This window comes from Euprymna scolopes, chromosome 12, assembly GCF_053919585.1.
Source record: "Euprymna scolopes isolate OS-2025 chromosome 12, ASM5391958v1, whole genome shotgun sequence".
In the NCBI taxonomy this organism is placed as follows: domain Eukaryota; kingdom Metazoa; phylum Mollusca; class Cephalopoda; order Sepiida; family Sepiolidae; genus Euprymna; species Euprymna scolopes.
This window is the reverse complement of record NC_136493.1, coordinates 130773699-130791022: the sequence shown is the minus strand read 5'-3', so window position 1 is coordinate 130791022 and position 17324 is coordinate 130773699. Positions and strand designations below refer to the sequence as shown.

Sequence of the window (17324 nt, the reverse complement as noted above, 5' to 3'; positions counted from 1 at the left end):
TTGTCAGAGTTTTTTTTTTCTTTTTGCCAAACGTTTTTTTTAAGAATGAAAGTTCGGTGAGGGAAAGAAGAGATTAAGAAATCCTATTTTATGTTGGCAATCGATTCAGTTATATTTTTTAATGTGTTTTTATTACTTTTTGTCATCTCGCCACAACATACGTCTCATCGTCATAGAAAAATCTTTATATAAATTTATTACATAGTATCAAATTCGCTAAAGCGTGGCTTTAGGCCTGCTGAAATATAACACCTCAACTAGCTGTTTAAGGAAAAAATTGTCACTGTTGATTTTTTTAAATAGAGAGTTACTGCTTATCAAGGCCTAAGAGCCACTCGAGGATAAGGGTTAATGAATGTCGGGTAGACTGTGATACATCATCTTGATGATCTGTAACGGTGGAATTTGAGTAGGGTTAAATTATTTAAGCGAATGTTGTATACGGAAAGGGACAAATCCCGGTAATTAAAAAAAACAAAGTAAATAGGATTGAAAATAATATTTATTAAAGGAAAAGGCTAGCATCGAACCCGGTAATCAAAAGTTAAAAAAGAATACATATTGCAATTTAGATACGATGATAGGAATGTGGAGCATTGTACATTGTGTTAGAAATAACGATACGACTAATTGGGTGAGAGGAGGTAGAATCGGACAATATGAATTAACGAATTTTCTTTGTGTTGCCAAAAGCGTGTTGGAGACATGTGATATGTAAATCCACGTGAGGAGACATTCACATGTCTGAGCAGCGTTCTGGTGTCACAAAGAAAGATAGATCACAATATATTCAGTTAAGTTAGAGTCAGATGAGAGTCGAGTTCAAGAGTTGAGTTCGGAACGGTCAGATCTCTTCACATTCATACCTCTCCTATTAATATGAACTAAACAAGTGAGTGTTATATCACCGTTGTCGCCGTATGCGCCGTTATATAAAGGTCTCATCCTCCGTTATGTACACCACGCTACACAACATTCACATTAAATGACCATGTTACAGTAAACTGAGCAGTAGCGTCGTGGTATTGCGTTCCATAGACCGATCTTTTTCGGAAAGAAAATTTGCTCATGCAATTTTCGTTTAGTTATAAGCATTCCTAGGGAATAAGTGAAATTATTGGCAGTTGTTGTAACTAGACGAGTATTTGTTTTGAGTGTTTTGCAGGGGGACCATAGACTGACGCTCAGTTGAGCACTTGCCATGAAAATAACGATCATGCTAGATGACGTTTGACCTTTACTCCTGATCTGAAATGGAACACGTACATCAAATCTGTTGCCAGGGAAGCTGGGAAAATGGTGGGATCCTTCTACCGCTGCAGAAGATATCTCACTACTAATGCAATTCTCTATCTGTATAAAAGCCAAGTACGTCCAAGGATGGAGTACTGCTGCCACATCTGGGCAGGAGCTGCTAAAAATAGCCTATCATGCCTTGACAGAGTACAAAATAGACTTCGTGGTTTAGTGGGGGATGCCCTTTTCTCTTCCCTGCAACCTCTCTCCCACATAAGACACGTTGCGAGCCTGTCTTTGTTTTATCGTTATTTCCATGGCAGGTGCTCGCCTGAGCTCCAATCCCTCGCCCCCCCTCGCCAATCTTTCACGAGAAACACCCGTCTGGCTGAAACTACTGTCAATAATTTCCCCCACTTTTTATCTGTGCCTAAATCCAAACGTAGATTCCATGAGCAAAGCTTCTTTCTTAGAACTGCACGCCAGTGGAACTCTCTGCCGCTTGCCTGTTTCCCACCTGACTACAACTTGGACGTCTTCAAGTCCAACATAAACAAACTCCTCACACTCTATCTTACCACCCAATACTAATGATTACTACAATACTATCTCATTGATTACTGTACACGCAATAACCCTTATCCCTGAGTGGCCTTCGGGCCTTGATAAGTGGTGAAGCCCATGTAAGAAAAAAACCCCAACTTTTAGTAAGTAGGTATTTAGTTAGTTACTGCAAGGAGATAATGATATAAAATCAGGATACAGCGCCACCGAATTCATAATTCTAGTAAGCGGCAAAAGTGCGGCTTGTCTGTACCACTAAGGATGACGTCCATGTTTGGTTTGGTAGGCCGTAAATAAATTGCACCCTCACCAGTACTCTCTTACATGATGGCACCATTGAACATTTCTCTTTCTTTGTTAAATTTTTTGTTTTGGCTTACATATACAACTTGCGACTAGCTTGGTACCATAGGTTCGAAGAAGAAGAAGAAGAAGAAGAAGAAGACAACCAGTCAACCAACAAACAAGCATAATGATACGATAATAAGGATAATGCAAGGAGGCAAAGAATATAAGAATGACGTTAGCTGTTCTAAAGTGAATACCAATACGAGAAATTCTTCTGTCCTCAAAACATCAAGAATCTTTCTCCCTGAGACCGAAAAATGCAATCGACATTTCCGACGTTCTGAAGAAAGTATTTCTCTCTCTCTCTCTCTCTCTCTCTCTCTCTCTCTCTCTCTCTCTCACACACACACACACACACACACACACACACACACACACACACACACACACACACACACACACACACACACACACAAGATTTGTTGTTGGCGTTTTTGTAGCGATAATAACAACTTCGAAACGCTGTTATTTTTATTTTTCCCCTACCTTAGCGTTTTTTTTAAAGAACTCTTCTTGTTGTGTGTGTGTGTGTGTGTGTGTGTGTGTGTGTGTGTGTGTTTGAATGAATCGCCCTATTTTTATGGGACGTATTTATTTATTTATTTTTATTATTAAATATTTTTATATTCATAAAAGTATACCTACGGCCATGCATTTTTCTAGCTTTAAGCCTAACCTGTGCTGACGACGACTTAAAGCTAGAAACATGCATGGCCATAGGTACATTTTATGCACGTATTACTACTACTACTACTACTACTACTACTACTACTACTACTACTACTACTACTATATATATATATATATATATGTTTATATATATATGCACTTTTTTTTTTGTGTGTGTGTGTGTGTGTGTGAGAGAGAGAGAGAGAGAGAGAGAGAGAGAGAGAGAGAGAGAGAGCGACTGCAAAACGGCTGGGCGATTTGTTTGACATTTCACACAACTGTATTTGATGTGCCTGGAAGTGTTTTTAGATAGATTTTGTATCGAAATATGTCTGATACCAAAAATGGGGGAAAAAGTCCGATTTTAATGAAAGTTATACAGCCAAACATCAAAAATGTATTTGAGAAGTTAAACATCGCACAAGCAGAAAGGCCCGGCGTATAAAATCAATAGTAGGTCCTTGGATAAAGCAAGGACGCGTTCGAAATGAATGTTTCTGTTGGGAACACGACTGAACTATGATACTTGACTTTTGCATTTTAAACTTTAATTCAAATCATTATAAAAAAATCTATATAATACTAAAACTGTCGTCCTTGGTTGTTTACTTGTTTGCTTGCGCAATATCCTCCTCCTCCTCCTCCTCCTCCTCCTACTACTACTACTACTACTACTACTACTATGCCTCCTCTTCTTGCTACTACTATTACTTCTCCTCTTTACAACTACTACTACGCCTCCTCTTCCTTCTCTTCCTTCTCTTACTACTACTACTACTACTACTACTACTACTCTTCCTATCCTACTATTACTACTACTGGTTGACATGTATTTTCCCTACTACTATTCTAAACAGAATGACTCATAGAAATCTATCTATATTTTTTTTCCATTTTAATATACTTTCATAGAAATGTTTCTGTTATGTCACAAAAAACTATTTTCTTTACGTCACAAGTGTCATGCCCATGCATTAATTCCATAGCTAATATAACATACTGACCCCTTAGGGGATGTTTTGCAACTATTCTATATTACAACTATACTGTCGCAATTTTCTCACAAATAAATCAACTTTGACCTGTTGACAACGTATTTTTTTTTTACTGTGTACGTTTTCAGCGGCCTAATTTTTTTTTGCGTTTTAAATTATCCAAATAAACAATTGTTAATACTTTCTGCATTTTTTTTTACATCGTTCATTTCCGTATTACGTTTAAGTTATTTTAACGCAATTTTCTTACAAATAAATCTATTTTACAATGTATTGTTTTACTGTGTACGTTTTCAGCGACCTATTTTTTTTCCACGTTTAAATTAATAGATATTTCAAAATTTGAATTTAACTTTAAGTATTATGGTATCTGTGCAGTGCACATTTACCTATAAGTATGGCAAACCACTTATAATTCAATGGCTGTAAGTTTTTTTTTTGAAGATTAAACAATTATAAACAGAACGACTCATAGAAATCTATTTATATTCGTTTTTCATTTTAATATACTTTCATAGAAATGTTTCTGTTATGTCACAAAAATCTATTTTCTTTACGTCACAAGTGTTACGCTCATACATGAATTCCATAGCTAATATAACATACTGACCCAACGGGTCACGGGTAGTCTAGTAATTTTATAAAAGCAACAGTAGGTTTTCTAATGTATTATGAACTAAATCACTGCGGGAAGCATATGAAGCTTTCTCCCAGGGCACCGCAGTGAGTCACTGACTACAGTAGGCAATCAATCGATTCCATTAAAAATAGTCGATTTCATATATTTTGGTAACAATAAAAGTATTGGAAGTGTGGAACATTCGTTAATCTTCATTTTATCTCGGAAAACGTCGGGTCTCGATACTACTTTCATTCATTGTGGCGTCATTCATTTTCAACTCGATAGTAATCAATCATTTTTTTATCTGCTCATCCCTCTCCCTTTCTCTTCTCATAACTCTCCTCCTACTCCTCCTCCTCTCTCTTTTTTTTAAATAATTATTTCCGTTATTCACTTCCCTCTTCTTCTAATTCTCTTTTCAGATGTCATTTACACATATACACAGCAACAAACAAGATAAACGACCACGACCACGCGGAATTTTAATAGCATATTAAACCCCAAGGGATTTAGGCAGTTTTAGATGAAACATTATAAAGAGTCTCCCCCTCCCTATCTACCCGGCTTTATGGATGACGTCATCATTTCTACATGTTATCTACTATGCATGGTTATACATAATTTCTCTGCTTTAATGGATGGCGCAGTGCTTTAGTGATGTCATGCACTAAGCACGGTTATCCCTCCTCTTTGAAAGGAATATGGTGGCGTCATCCATTCTGAAATGAGACAAACAAGAAATCAAAGTAACGAACAAGATCCACAAAGTTTCGGTTGTATAATTGACTATTATTATTGAGTTGTATAATTGACTATTATTATTGAGTTGTATAATTGACTATTATTATTGGTTTGTATAATTGACTATTATTATTGGTTTGTATAATTGACTATTATTATTGGTTTGTATAATTGACTATTATTATTGGGTTGCATAACTGACTATTATTATTGGATTGTATAATTGACTATTATTATTTGGTTGTATAATTGACTATTATTATTGGTTTGTATAATTGACTATTATTATTTGGTTGTATAATTGACTATTATTATTGGTTTGTATAATTGACTATTATTATTGGATTGTATAATTGACTATTATTATTATTATTATTGGATTGTATAATTGACTATTATTATTTGGTTGTATAATTGACTATTATTATTGGTTTGTATAATTGACTATTATTATTTGGTTGTATAATTGACTATTATTATTGGTTTGTATAATTGACTATTATTATTGGTTTGTATAATTGACTATTATTATTGGGTTGCATAACTGACTATTATTATTGGATTGTATAATTGACTATTATTATTTGGTTGTATAATTGACTATTATTATTGGTTTGTATAATTGACTATTATTATTTGGTTGTATAATTGACTATTATTATTGGTTTGTATAATTGACTATTATTATTGGTTTGTATAATTGACTATTATTATTGGGTTGCATAACTGACTATTATTATTGGATTGTATAATTGACTATTATTATTTGGTTGTATAATTGACTATTATTATTGGTTTGTATAATTGACTATTATTATTGGGTTGTATAATTGACTATTATTATTGGATTGTATAATTGACTATTATTATTGGTTTGTATAATTGACTATTATTATTATTATTATTGGATTGTATAATTGACTATTATTATTGCGTTGTATGATTGACTATTATTATTGGTTTGTATAATTGACTATTATTATTATTATTATTGGATTGTATAATTGACTATTATTATTGCGTTGTATGATTGACTATTATTATTGGTTTGTATAATTGACTATTATTATTATTATTATTGGATTGTATAATTGACTATTATTATTGCGTTGTATGATTGACTATTATTATTGGATTGTATAATTGACTATTATTATTGGTTTGTATAATTGACTATTATTATTATTATTATTGGATTGTATAATTGACTATTATTATTGCGTTGTATAATTGACTATTATTATTGGTTTGTATAATTGACTATTATTATTATTATTATTGGATTGTATAATTGACTATTATTATTGCGTTGTATGATTGACTATTATTATTGGATTGTATAATTGACTATTATTATTGGTTTGTATAATTGACTATTATTTTTGGTTTGTATAATTGACTATTATTATTGAGTTGTATAATTGACTATTATTATTGAGTTGCATAATTGACTATTATTATTTGGTTGTATAATTGACTATTATTATTGAGTTGTATAATTGACTATTATTATTGAGTTGTATAATTGACTATTATTATTGCGTTGTATAATTGACTATTAATATTAGACTGTATAATTGACTATTATTTTTGGGTTATATAATTGACTATTAATATTGGGTTATATAATTGACTATTATTATTTGGTTGTATAATTGACTATTATTATTGGATTGTATAATTGACTATTATTATTGGGTTGTATAATTGACTATTATTTTTGGTTTGTATAATTGACTATTATTATTGAGTTGTATAATTGACTATTAATATTGGTTTGTATAATTGACTATTATTATTGCGTTTTATAATTGACTATTATTATTGGGTTATACAATTGACTATTATTATTTGGTTGTATAATTGACTATTATTATTTGGTTGTATAATTGACTATTATTATTGAGTTGTATAATTGACTATTATTATTTGGTTGTATAATTGACTATTATTATTGAGTTGTATGATTGACTATTATTATTTGGTTGTATAATTGACTATTAATATTGAGTTGTATAATTGACTATTATTATTGAGTTGTATAATTGACTATTATTATTGCGTTGTATAATTGACTATTAATATTAGACTGTATAATTGACTATTATTTTTGGGTTATATAATTGACTATTAATATTGGGTTATATAATTGACTATTATTATTTGGTTGTATAATTGACTATTATTATTGGATTGTATAATTGACTATTATTATTGGTTTGTATAATTGACTATTATTTTTGGTTTGTATAATTGACTATTATTATTGAGTTGTATAATTGACTATTATTTTTGGGTTGTATAATTGACTATTATTATTGAGTTGTATAATTGACTATTATTATTGAGTTGCATAATTGACTATTATTATTTGGTTGTATAATTGACTATTATTATTGAGTTGTATAATTGACTATTATTATTGAGTTGTATAATTGACTATTATTATTGCGTTGTATAATTGACTATTAATATTAGACTGTATAATTGACTATTATTTTTGGGTTATATAATTGACTATTAATATTGGGTTATATAATTGACTATTATTATTGCGTTGTATAATCGACTATTATTATTGGGTTATACAATTGACTATCATTATTTGGTTGTATAATTGACTATTATTATTGGGTTGTATAATTAACTATTATTATTGGGTTGTATAATTGACTATTATTATTGGATTGTATAATTGACTATCATTATTGCGTTGTATAATTGACTATTAATATTGGTTTGTATAATTGACTATTATTATTGCGTTTTATAATTGACTATTATTATTGGGTTATACAATTGACTATTATTATTTGGTTGTATAATTGACTATTATTATTGGATTGTATAATTGACTATCATTATTGCGTTGTATAATTGACTATTAATATTGGTTTGTATAATTGACTATTATTATTGCGTTTTATAATTGACTATTATTATTGGGTTATACAATTGACTATTATTATTTGGTTGTATAATTGACTATTATTATTGGGTTGTATAATTAACTATTATTATTGGGTTGTATAATTGACTATTATTATTGGATTGTATAATTGACTATCATTATTGGTTTGTATAATTGACTATCATTATTGCGTTGTATGATTGACTATTATTATTGCGTTGTATAATTGACTATTATTATTGGGTTGTATAATTGGCTATCATTATTGGTTTGTATAATTGACTATTATTATTGGGTTGTATAATTGACTATTATTATTGGGTTGTATAATTGACTATCATTATTGCATTGTATAATTGACTATTATTATTGCGTTTTATAATTGACTATCATTATTGCGCTGTATAATTGACTATTATTATTGGGTTGTATAATTGACTATCATTATTGCGTTGTATAATTGACTATTATTATTGGGTTGTATAATTGACTATTATTATTGCATTGTATAATTGACTATTATTATTGCGTTTTATAATTGACTGTCATTATTGCGTTGTATAATTGACTATTATTATTGGGTTGTATAATTGACTATCATTATTGCATTGTATAATTGACTATTATTATTGCGTTTTATAATTGACTATCATTATTGCGTTGTATAATTGACTATTATAATTGTGTTGTATAATTGACTATTATTATTGGTTTGTATAATTGACTATTATTATTGCGTTGTATAATTGACTATTATTATTGGGTTGTATAATTGACTATTATTATTGCATTATATAATTGATTATCATTATTGCGTTGTATAATTGACTATTATTATTGGGTTGTATAATTGACTATCATTATTGGGTTGTATAATTGACTATTATTATTGCGTATTATTGACTATTATTATTGGGTTGTATAATTGACTATTATTATTGCATTGTATAATTGACTATTATTATTTGGTTGTATGATTGACTATTATTATTGGTTTGTATAATTGACTATTATTATTGGTTTGTATAATTGGTGTTATTGCATTGTATAATTGACTATTATTATTGGGTTGTATAATTGACTATTATTATTGCGTTTTATAATTGACTATTATTATTTGGTTGTATAATTGACTATTATTATTGCGTTGTATAATTGACTATTATTATTGGGTTGCATAATTGACTCTTATTATTGGTTTGTATACTTGACTATTATTATTGCGTTGTATAATTGTCTATTATTATTGGGTTGTATAATTGACTATCATTATTGCGTTGTATAATTGACTAAGATTATTGCGTTTAATAATTGACTATTATTATTGGGTTGCATAATTGACTATTATTATTGGTTTGTATAATTGACTATTATTATTGGGTTGTATAATTGACTATTATTATTGGGTTATATAATTGACTATTATTATTGGGTTATATAATTGACTATTATTATTGGGTTATATAATTGACTATTATTATTGGGTTGTATAATTGACTATTATTATTGGGTTGTATAATTGACTATTATTATTGGGTTATATAATTGACTATTATTATTGGGTTATATAATTGACTATTATTATTGGGTTATATAATTGACTATTATTATTGGGTTATATAATTGACTATTATTATTGGGTTATATAATTGACTATTATTATTGGGTTGTATAATTGACTATTATTATTGGGTTGTATAATTGACTATTATTATTGGGTTATATAATTGACTATTATTATTGGGTTATATAATTGACTATTATTATTGGGTTATATAATTGACTATTATTATTGGGTTGTATAATTGACTATTATTATTGGGTTGTATAATTGACTATTATTATTGGGTTATATAATTGACTATTATTATTGGGTTGTATAATTGACTATTATTATTGGGTTATATAATTGACTATTATTATTGGGTTATATAATTGACTATTATTATTGGGTTATATAATTGACTATTATTATTGGGTTGTATAATTGACTATTATTATTGGGTTGTATAATTGACTATTATTATTGGGTTATATAATTGACTATTATTATTGGGTTATATAATTGACTATTATTATTGGGTTATATAATTGACTATTATTATTGGGTTGTATAATTGACTATTATTATTGGGTTATATAATTGACTATTATTATTGGGTTATATAATTGACTATTATTATTGGGTTATATAATTGACTATTATTATTGGGTTATATAATTGACTATTATTATTGCGTTTTATAATTGACTATTATTATTGGGTTATATAATTGACTATTATGTAACATGTGTTAACACGGACCGGACCTTCTGCATGAGTTTCTTGCAAAGAAACAAAGGAAGGAAAGAAATTAGACTCGTTTTATTTAATTTAAATAAAAGGCATTTATACATGGTACTTTCCAAACTACGACTACATCCTTGGTTTTACAAATCTCTTCATTCATCATGTACTGAACAAAAGTCTGCTATGTCAAACGCATGCTTTTTCTGATTCTGCATTGACGCATCTTCTCAAGTCCAGTCGCCGCTATGCAGATTTTTAAATCTCTGCTTCTATTCCTGCTGCTATGTCTGCAATTCACCCCACGGTACACGGTCGACCAACCATTGCTTTGTTCAAAGTTCGGATTGCATCTTGTTTTTAAAGTTTCTCTTGTACTCATAGGTACTTCCAAGTCGCTCGCACAGCCCATGTGATTCCTTTCTTCTCTCCGCCTTTCATTCTCTTCTCTTTCTCCACTGTGATGTCACCTTGCACACCGGCTTGGTCATTTGCATACGGGTCATGTCGCTGCTTGTACAGTTATAGATTTTCTGTTTTCTAATCTCAATGACCCCCTAATATTTCAGTGGCAATATGCTTTATTGAGGATGAAATAAGATTTAAACAAACAAACAAATTAACTTGAAAAGTAAAGCCGTTCTCCAGTTTTATCCTAATATATTTTTCTTCACTCACCTTCACCCTTAACAAGGCATATCACTACTTGGATGTAAGGGCTACTATTTGAGACTATGCCGAGGAAAGATTAGCAAGATGTTGGTTTACATTACATTTAAACTTCTGCATATCAGTGTTAAAGTTAGAGTTATCGAACTTGGTGGCTTTCTTCTATAGATTTAGTCATTTCCTATGTCTTGACTGGATATTCGATATGGCATCCAGCTATCAGTAACACATGTTCATCCAACGTCGTGGAGTATACTAAGTGAACTAACAGTCAGTACAGTCAAGGAAGCAAGTAGCAAGAAGGGAATTCCAAAGTATAGCTGTTCGAGGGAAGAAAGTATTATAATAGAAAGTTTTCTGGCATTTAAGGACATCAACAGTGAAAGGGGTGAGATTTTGATGTTTGGGTTTGTTGGGGATAAGTACGTGGAGGGGGCATAAGTGCAACAAATTGATCAGAGCACATCCCATTAAAATATTTAAAAAACAGGCACAGACATACAACATTGTAGCGACGGGACAGGGATTGGAGCTTAGTTGACAAAGTGGGACCTATTAGATTGAAAACTTTTTTTTGGACTTTATCCAAGACGGAGGGGCTAGTGGTAGATGCATCAGCCCAACCTTTATTACATACGTATCTGTTATGTTAAAATAAAATTTGATCGGCAAACGTTTTGTAGAATATTTCAGATGACTCTGTGTTGAATTATCTCCCTTTGCCATCAATTTTAATGTAAGCAACAATAACAGACGGACCATATCGCCGTTAAAATATGTTTTTTCATGTTTAAAACATATTTGATAAATTTGCATAAGTTTTAGTACACTGCCTAACATGTAAGTATATAATAAAACTGTTCGTATCATTTTACTTATTTTCTTTTTTTACTAGAAGTTTTTAATATTAGGGGTGAAACTAGGTAAGTGCCAAGAAAGAAAATGGTAAAAAGAAAACCAAGAAAACGTTTTTATACCTGACAAGATCGCACCCTAAGAGCTTTTCTTCATTGTCTTGTTCTTTTGACATCTTTGTTATAACGGCCTCATTTCCAATGCATACCCCATTTTCGTTGGCCCCACTTTCTGCTCCCCACATCCATGATGGCTTGTTTAAGATAACGGAGTAAGTCTTGGAGGCCTGGTCCACCTTTGTGTACGTGCACTGAAATTTAAAACACAGCATTAGATTTTATTTTCAAAGCAACCATTTACTTTAGTTATTTTAGAACTGGATGGAAGATCATAGAATATACAGGGTGGAAAGATAAAATTATCGCCTTAGAAAAAACGACATGATTCCATTTCCGTTTGATGAAAACCGGTTTTCTTTTTTTTGTTGCAGACCATCTACTAGTTGGTACAAATTCCATGAGCGATAGAAGCCTTCTATAATGTCTGAAAGTGACACAATGTACAACGAGCGAGATTGGAGATATGCTGATGTACAACTCATGCTCTCTATCGATCCAAGTTATGACAACAGGACCATTGCCAGCACCCTCAAAATTCAAATCCGGACGATTCAACACTTGAGGATACAGCTCAAAAAAGATTCCGGCCACAATTATAGTCTTTGGTGTGGTTTCAACTAAGGGCCACATCATGCCACCTCACATCTTCGAAGTCAGCTTGAAAGTCAACACCAAAATATACATGGATGTGCTGAAGAGCATGGTGATCCCCTGGTGCAATCAGGTGACTGCTAGCAGACCCTGAGTATGGCAGTAGAACTCGGTGCCAGCCCACAAATCCAAAAAAGATCCAGGTTTGACTTCAGGAGTGATATGAGTTTGTACCATTCTTTCACTGTCCCCTCCTCCACCTACCTGAACCCACTGGACAACTTCGTTTGGTCATACGTCGAGAATATCGCCAACATAGCCTTCCACAACATCCAAGCCAGCCTGATCGCCGCCATGCGTTGAGTATTCACCAAGCTTCCACCAAAGCTTGTGGAAAAGGCATGCTCCCAGTTCCAGACTCATATCAAGGTGATGATTGAGGTTGAAGGTGGCTACATTGAATAGATGCCAACTCTACTACATAATCAAGTTATCTGAGTTTATTTTTTCAATAAAAGTTTTAAAATAAAGCCGTAGTGTTGTTTTCTTTAGGGCGACAGATTTATCGTCCCACCCTCTAATTTTAAGAGGTGATGGCATCTAAGTGGTTAACGACACAGATTAAAAACCTAGATTTGTCAATTTTGAACACAGTTTTTTTCTATAGAATTGTCATCCACAACTGACCTTGTGTCTCACCTTTTGGAGAGAAGGCAAATAAAATAGAGCATACTTTAGATGACCAAGAACATGCAGCAACTAAAAATGTGATACCGAACCAAAAATGACGTTAAGACAAAAGAAAAAAAAATAGTAGAGCTCTGTTGTTCCTATTTACAATGTCTCCCCACGAGACAGAGTTAGACACCAGGGTCGTTTTTTAACGTGGAGAAAAGGAACAAAAATAAAAATTGTCTCAGTCGTGAAGGATTTCTCCTCTACTGACAGAGAACAAGAAATTGAAATGCAGCATCTGAAGAACAGATACTACACTTTGAGGTATTTATTTGCTCCCCCACTGAGCAAATTAGGCACAAGGCCGATTTTTAAAGTGAGAAGTGAAGGGGAAATGGGGACCAACTCCCCGGGGAGTAGGGGAGCTGGATAGTGACAATTGGTATGAAGGGTTGCCCCTACATTGACCAAGGTCTTATATGTGGGGTCGCCCCCACATATGGTCTTTGCTAGCAGTATCTGCCGGAACAGATTGTATTTATTTGCTTCCCCACTGAGCAAATTAGGCACAAGGCCGTTTTTTAATGTGGAGAGAGAGAGGGAGGGGGAGGGAAAGGGGGATCCGGCTCCCGAGAGGTGGGAAATGGGAGCTGGATAGTAACTGTGGTCGTAGGGTGATCCCTACCCTGACCAAGTTCAGATATGTGGGGTTACCCCCACATATGGTCTTTGCTAGTCATAGCTGGTCTTTGCTTGCAGCATCTGCCGGAACAGATGGTATTTATTTGCTCCCCCACCGAGCAAATTAGGCACAAGGCCAATTTTTAATGTGAGGATTGAAGGGAGGGGGAAGGGAAAAAGGGGACCAGCTCCCGAGAGGTGGGAAATGGGCGCTGGTTAAAGGTCAGGTATGTGGGGTTGCCCCCACATCTGGTCTTTGCTTGCAGTATCTGCCGGAACAGATGGTATTTATTTGCTCCCCCACCGAGCAAATTAGGCACAAGGCCGATTTTTAATGTGAGGAGTGAAGGGGAAATGGGGACCAACTCCCCGGGGAGTAGGGGAGCTGGATAGTGACAATTGGTATGAAGGGTTGCCCCTACATTGACCAAGGTCTTATATGTGGAGTTGCCCCCACATATGGTCTTTGCTTGCAGTATCTGCCGGAACAGATGGTATTTATTTGCTCCCCCACCGAGCAAATTAGGCACAAGGCCGATTTTTAATGTGAGGAGTGAAGGGAGGGGGAAGGGAAAAAGGGGACCAGCTCCCGAGAGGTGGGAAATGGGAGCTGGTTAAAGGTCAGGCATGTGGGGTTGCCCCCACATCTTGTCTTTGCTAGTCATAGCTAGTCATAGCTTGCAGTATCTGCCGGAACAGATGGTATTTATTTGCTCCCCCACCGAGCAAATTAGGCAAAAGGCCAATTTTTAATGTGAGGAGTGAAGGGAGGGGGAAGGGAAAGGGGGGACCAGCTCCCGAGAGGTGGGAAATGGGAGCTGGTTAAAGGTCAGGCATGTGGGGTTGCCCCCACATTTGGTCTTTTCTAGTCCTAGCTAGTCCTAGCTAGTCATAGCTTGCAGTATCTGCCGGAACAGATGGTGTTTATTTGCTCCCCCACCGAGCAAATTAGGCACAAGGCCAATTTTTAATGTGAGGAGTAAAGGGGAGGGGGAAGGGAAAAAGGGGACCAGCTCCCGAGAGGTGGGAAATGGGAGCTGGTTAAAGGTCAGGTATGTGGGGTTGCCCCCACATCTGGTCTTTGCTTGCAGTATCTGCCGGAACAGATGGTATTTATTTGCTCCCCCACCGAGCAAATTAGGCACAAGGCCGATTTTTAATGTGAGGAGTGAAGGGAGGGGGAAGGGAAAATGGGGACCAGCTCCTGAGAGGTGGGAAATGGGAGCTGGTTAAAGGTCAGGCATGTGGGGTTGCCCCCACATCTGGTCTTTGCTAGTCATAGCTAGTCATTGCTTGCAGTATACTACACTTTGATCTTGTCCCGAAGGCCAAGTAAACCAAGTAGAGCTCTGTTGTTAGTGGTTGGATTTGGAACCCTATATCTCATTATCAAACCAGGGAACACAAGATTAACCATTTAAATAGTCATGATACTACCACATATCCCAAATTGCAGTTTCTCGCCACAACCCCAGTCTTAAGTCTATTACAGCGACGTCGTAGATGGGTTGGACATGCGGCTCTACCTCTCTGAATTTTTGGATCTGCAGGTGGTCGGTTAATAACTGCATGGGTTTTATGACCACTACCCTATTCCACCACCTCATCATACTGGTAACATTCTAGTTCAATTCACCAACATCTAAAAAGTCAAAACTGTCCCTTCTCCAATTTAAGACAAATCTTAACACTAAAACAATACATTCCAAAACCATAAAAAATAAAAATACTGGAAGCTATCTACATCAAACTTCAGATGCTGCACTTCATTTTCTTGTTCTCTTTCGGTGGAGGAGAAATCCTTCACGACAGAGACAATTTTTATTTTTGTACCTTTTCTCCACGTTAAAAAACGACCCTGGTGTCTAACTCTGTCCCGTGGGGAGGCATAGTAAATAGGTACATCAAAATTCAACACTCTACAATTAATAACATATGAAACCAGTGATAATATTTTAAAATGTTTCTGGCGTCACGAAATTAAAATTTTTAACGTCTCTCCAAGAACCGCGTGAACACGTCTCCTCCCGGCGTTTAACTGACACAAGCGCCTATTTCATGGTTACATTTTGAAATTCTCTTTTTTTATCCATCTTTTTTTTTTGTTCATTTTTTTTTTTTTACGAAGAATCGAAAACGTTAATGATAGATAAGGGTCTTATATTAATCGTTGATTTTAACACAAAAAAGTCATAAGAAACATCGAAATTAAAAACGGTATAATTTAAAAAAAAGCTTACTGCTATTTTTAACAATGTTTACTTAAATGAAAATAAAATCTGTGTAAATACACAGATAATATCTCTACTTATATATAAAAAGCACTGTAAGTGTGGGTGAGGGGTGAGTCCGTTCACTATGGACACCAAAACGACTGGGCTGATTTTTATAAAACTTTATACCAATATACTTTATGTACCTGCGAGTGTTCTTAGATAGGTTTTATATAAAAATACATCCGGTAAATATTGATAACCGATCATCGAAAAAATCTGATTAAAGAAGGAACAGTTCGATTTTGACCAAAGTTAGCATAACAAGTGTATTTGAGAAGTTTTTTCATCACATAAGCAGAAAGGCCCGGTATATGGAATCAACAGTCGGTTCTTTGATAAGACAGGGGAGGGTTTAAAATGACTGTTTCTGTTTAGAGCATAATCGAACCATGATACTTGACATTTGAATCTTAAATTTAAATTAAAGTCATCTATATATATATAAAAGCGAAAATGTATGTATGTATGTATGTATGTATGTATGTACGCGTCTCCTCGATGTCCACAAAAGGCTTCTTTCAGAGAAGCGCTCTCTCGCTTAGCAACTTCTTAAAACTTTTTATATCATCTATAAATTGTAATATTTCACACTTAACCACGGAGCTCGCCTGTCTATTTAATTTTAATTTTATTGACTTTCAAAAGTTAATTATTCCACATTTCCCGCATCGGCACGCGTTACATTCGGTTTTCAGTATAAACAAAAAGCGAAACTCGAGACTCTAATAACAGGCACAGAGCCAGTGAACGTTTGGTCAATGTCGACTTCGTCATATCAGACGGGGGAGCGGGTTTTTAAAAACAAACAAACTGATTTATTGACCTCATTAAAAACTGTCCCCGCACAAAATGCTAACTGCTGAATACCTATCACCGTCACGTCAATAAAAAACGCGCACCTGTTTTTTTTTCACACTTTACTATTTTCCAACTGCGCGTCGTCAAGGCTTTTTTTTTTCACGGGCACCTGTTTTTTTTTCACACACACCTGCAAACGCCCGGGCAACGCCGGGTACACCTCGCTAGTTATATATAAAAATAATTTCATCCCTATTATGTTACTCAGCATCTCCTCTCCTCTTCTC

General features: G+C 33.7%; 1 protein-coding gene across 1 annotated transcript in view; it reads right to left on the bottom strand.

The window, feature by feature from the left end:
• Positions 1 to 17324, bottom strand: part of LOC145291480 (secernin-3-like) — a 130261-nt gene that overhangs the window by 76091 nt on the left and 36846 nt on the right. Inside the window, exon 4 of the mRNA XM_080137362.1 lies at positions 12020 to 12207. Coding sequence (XP_079993488.1) covers positions 12020 to 12207 — 188 coding nt within the window. The remainder of the gene's footprint in view (positions 1 to 12019; positions 12208 to 17324) is intronic.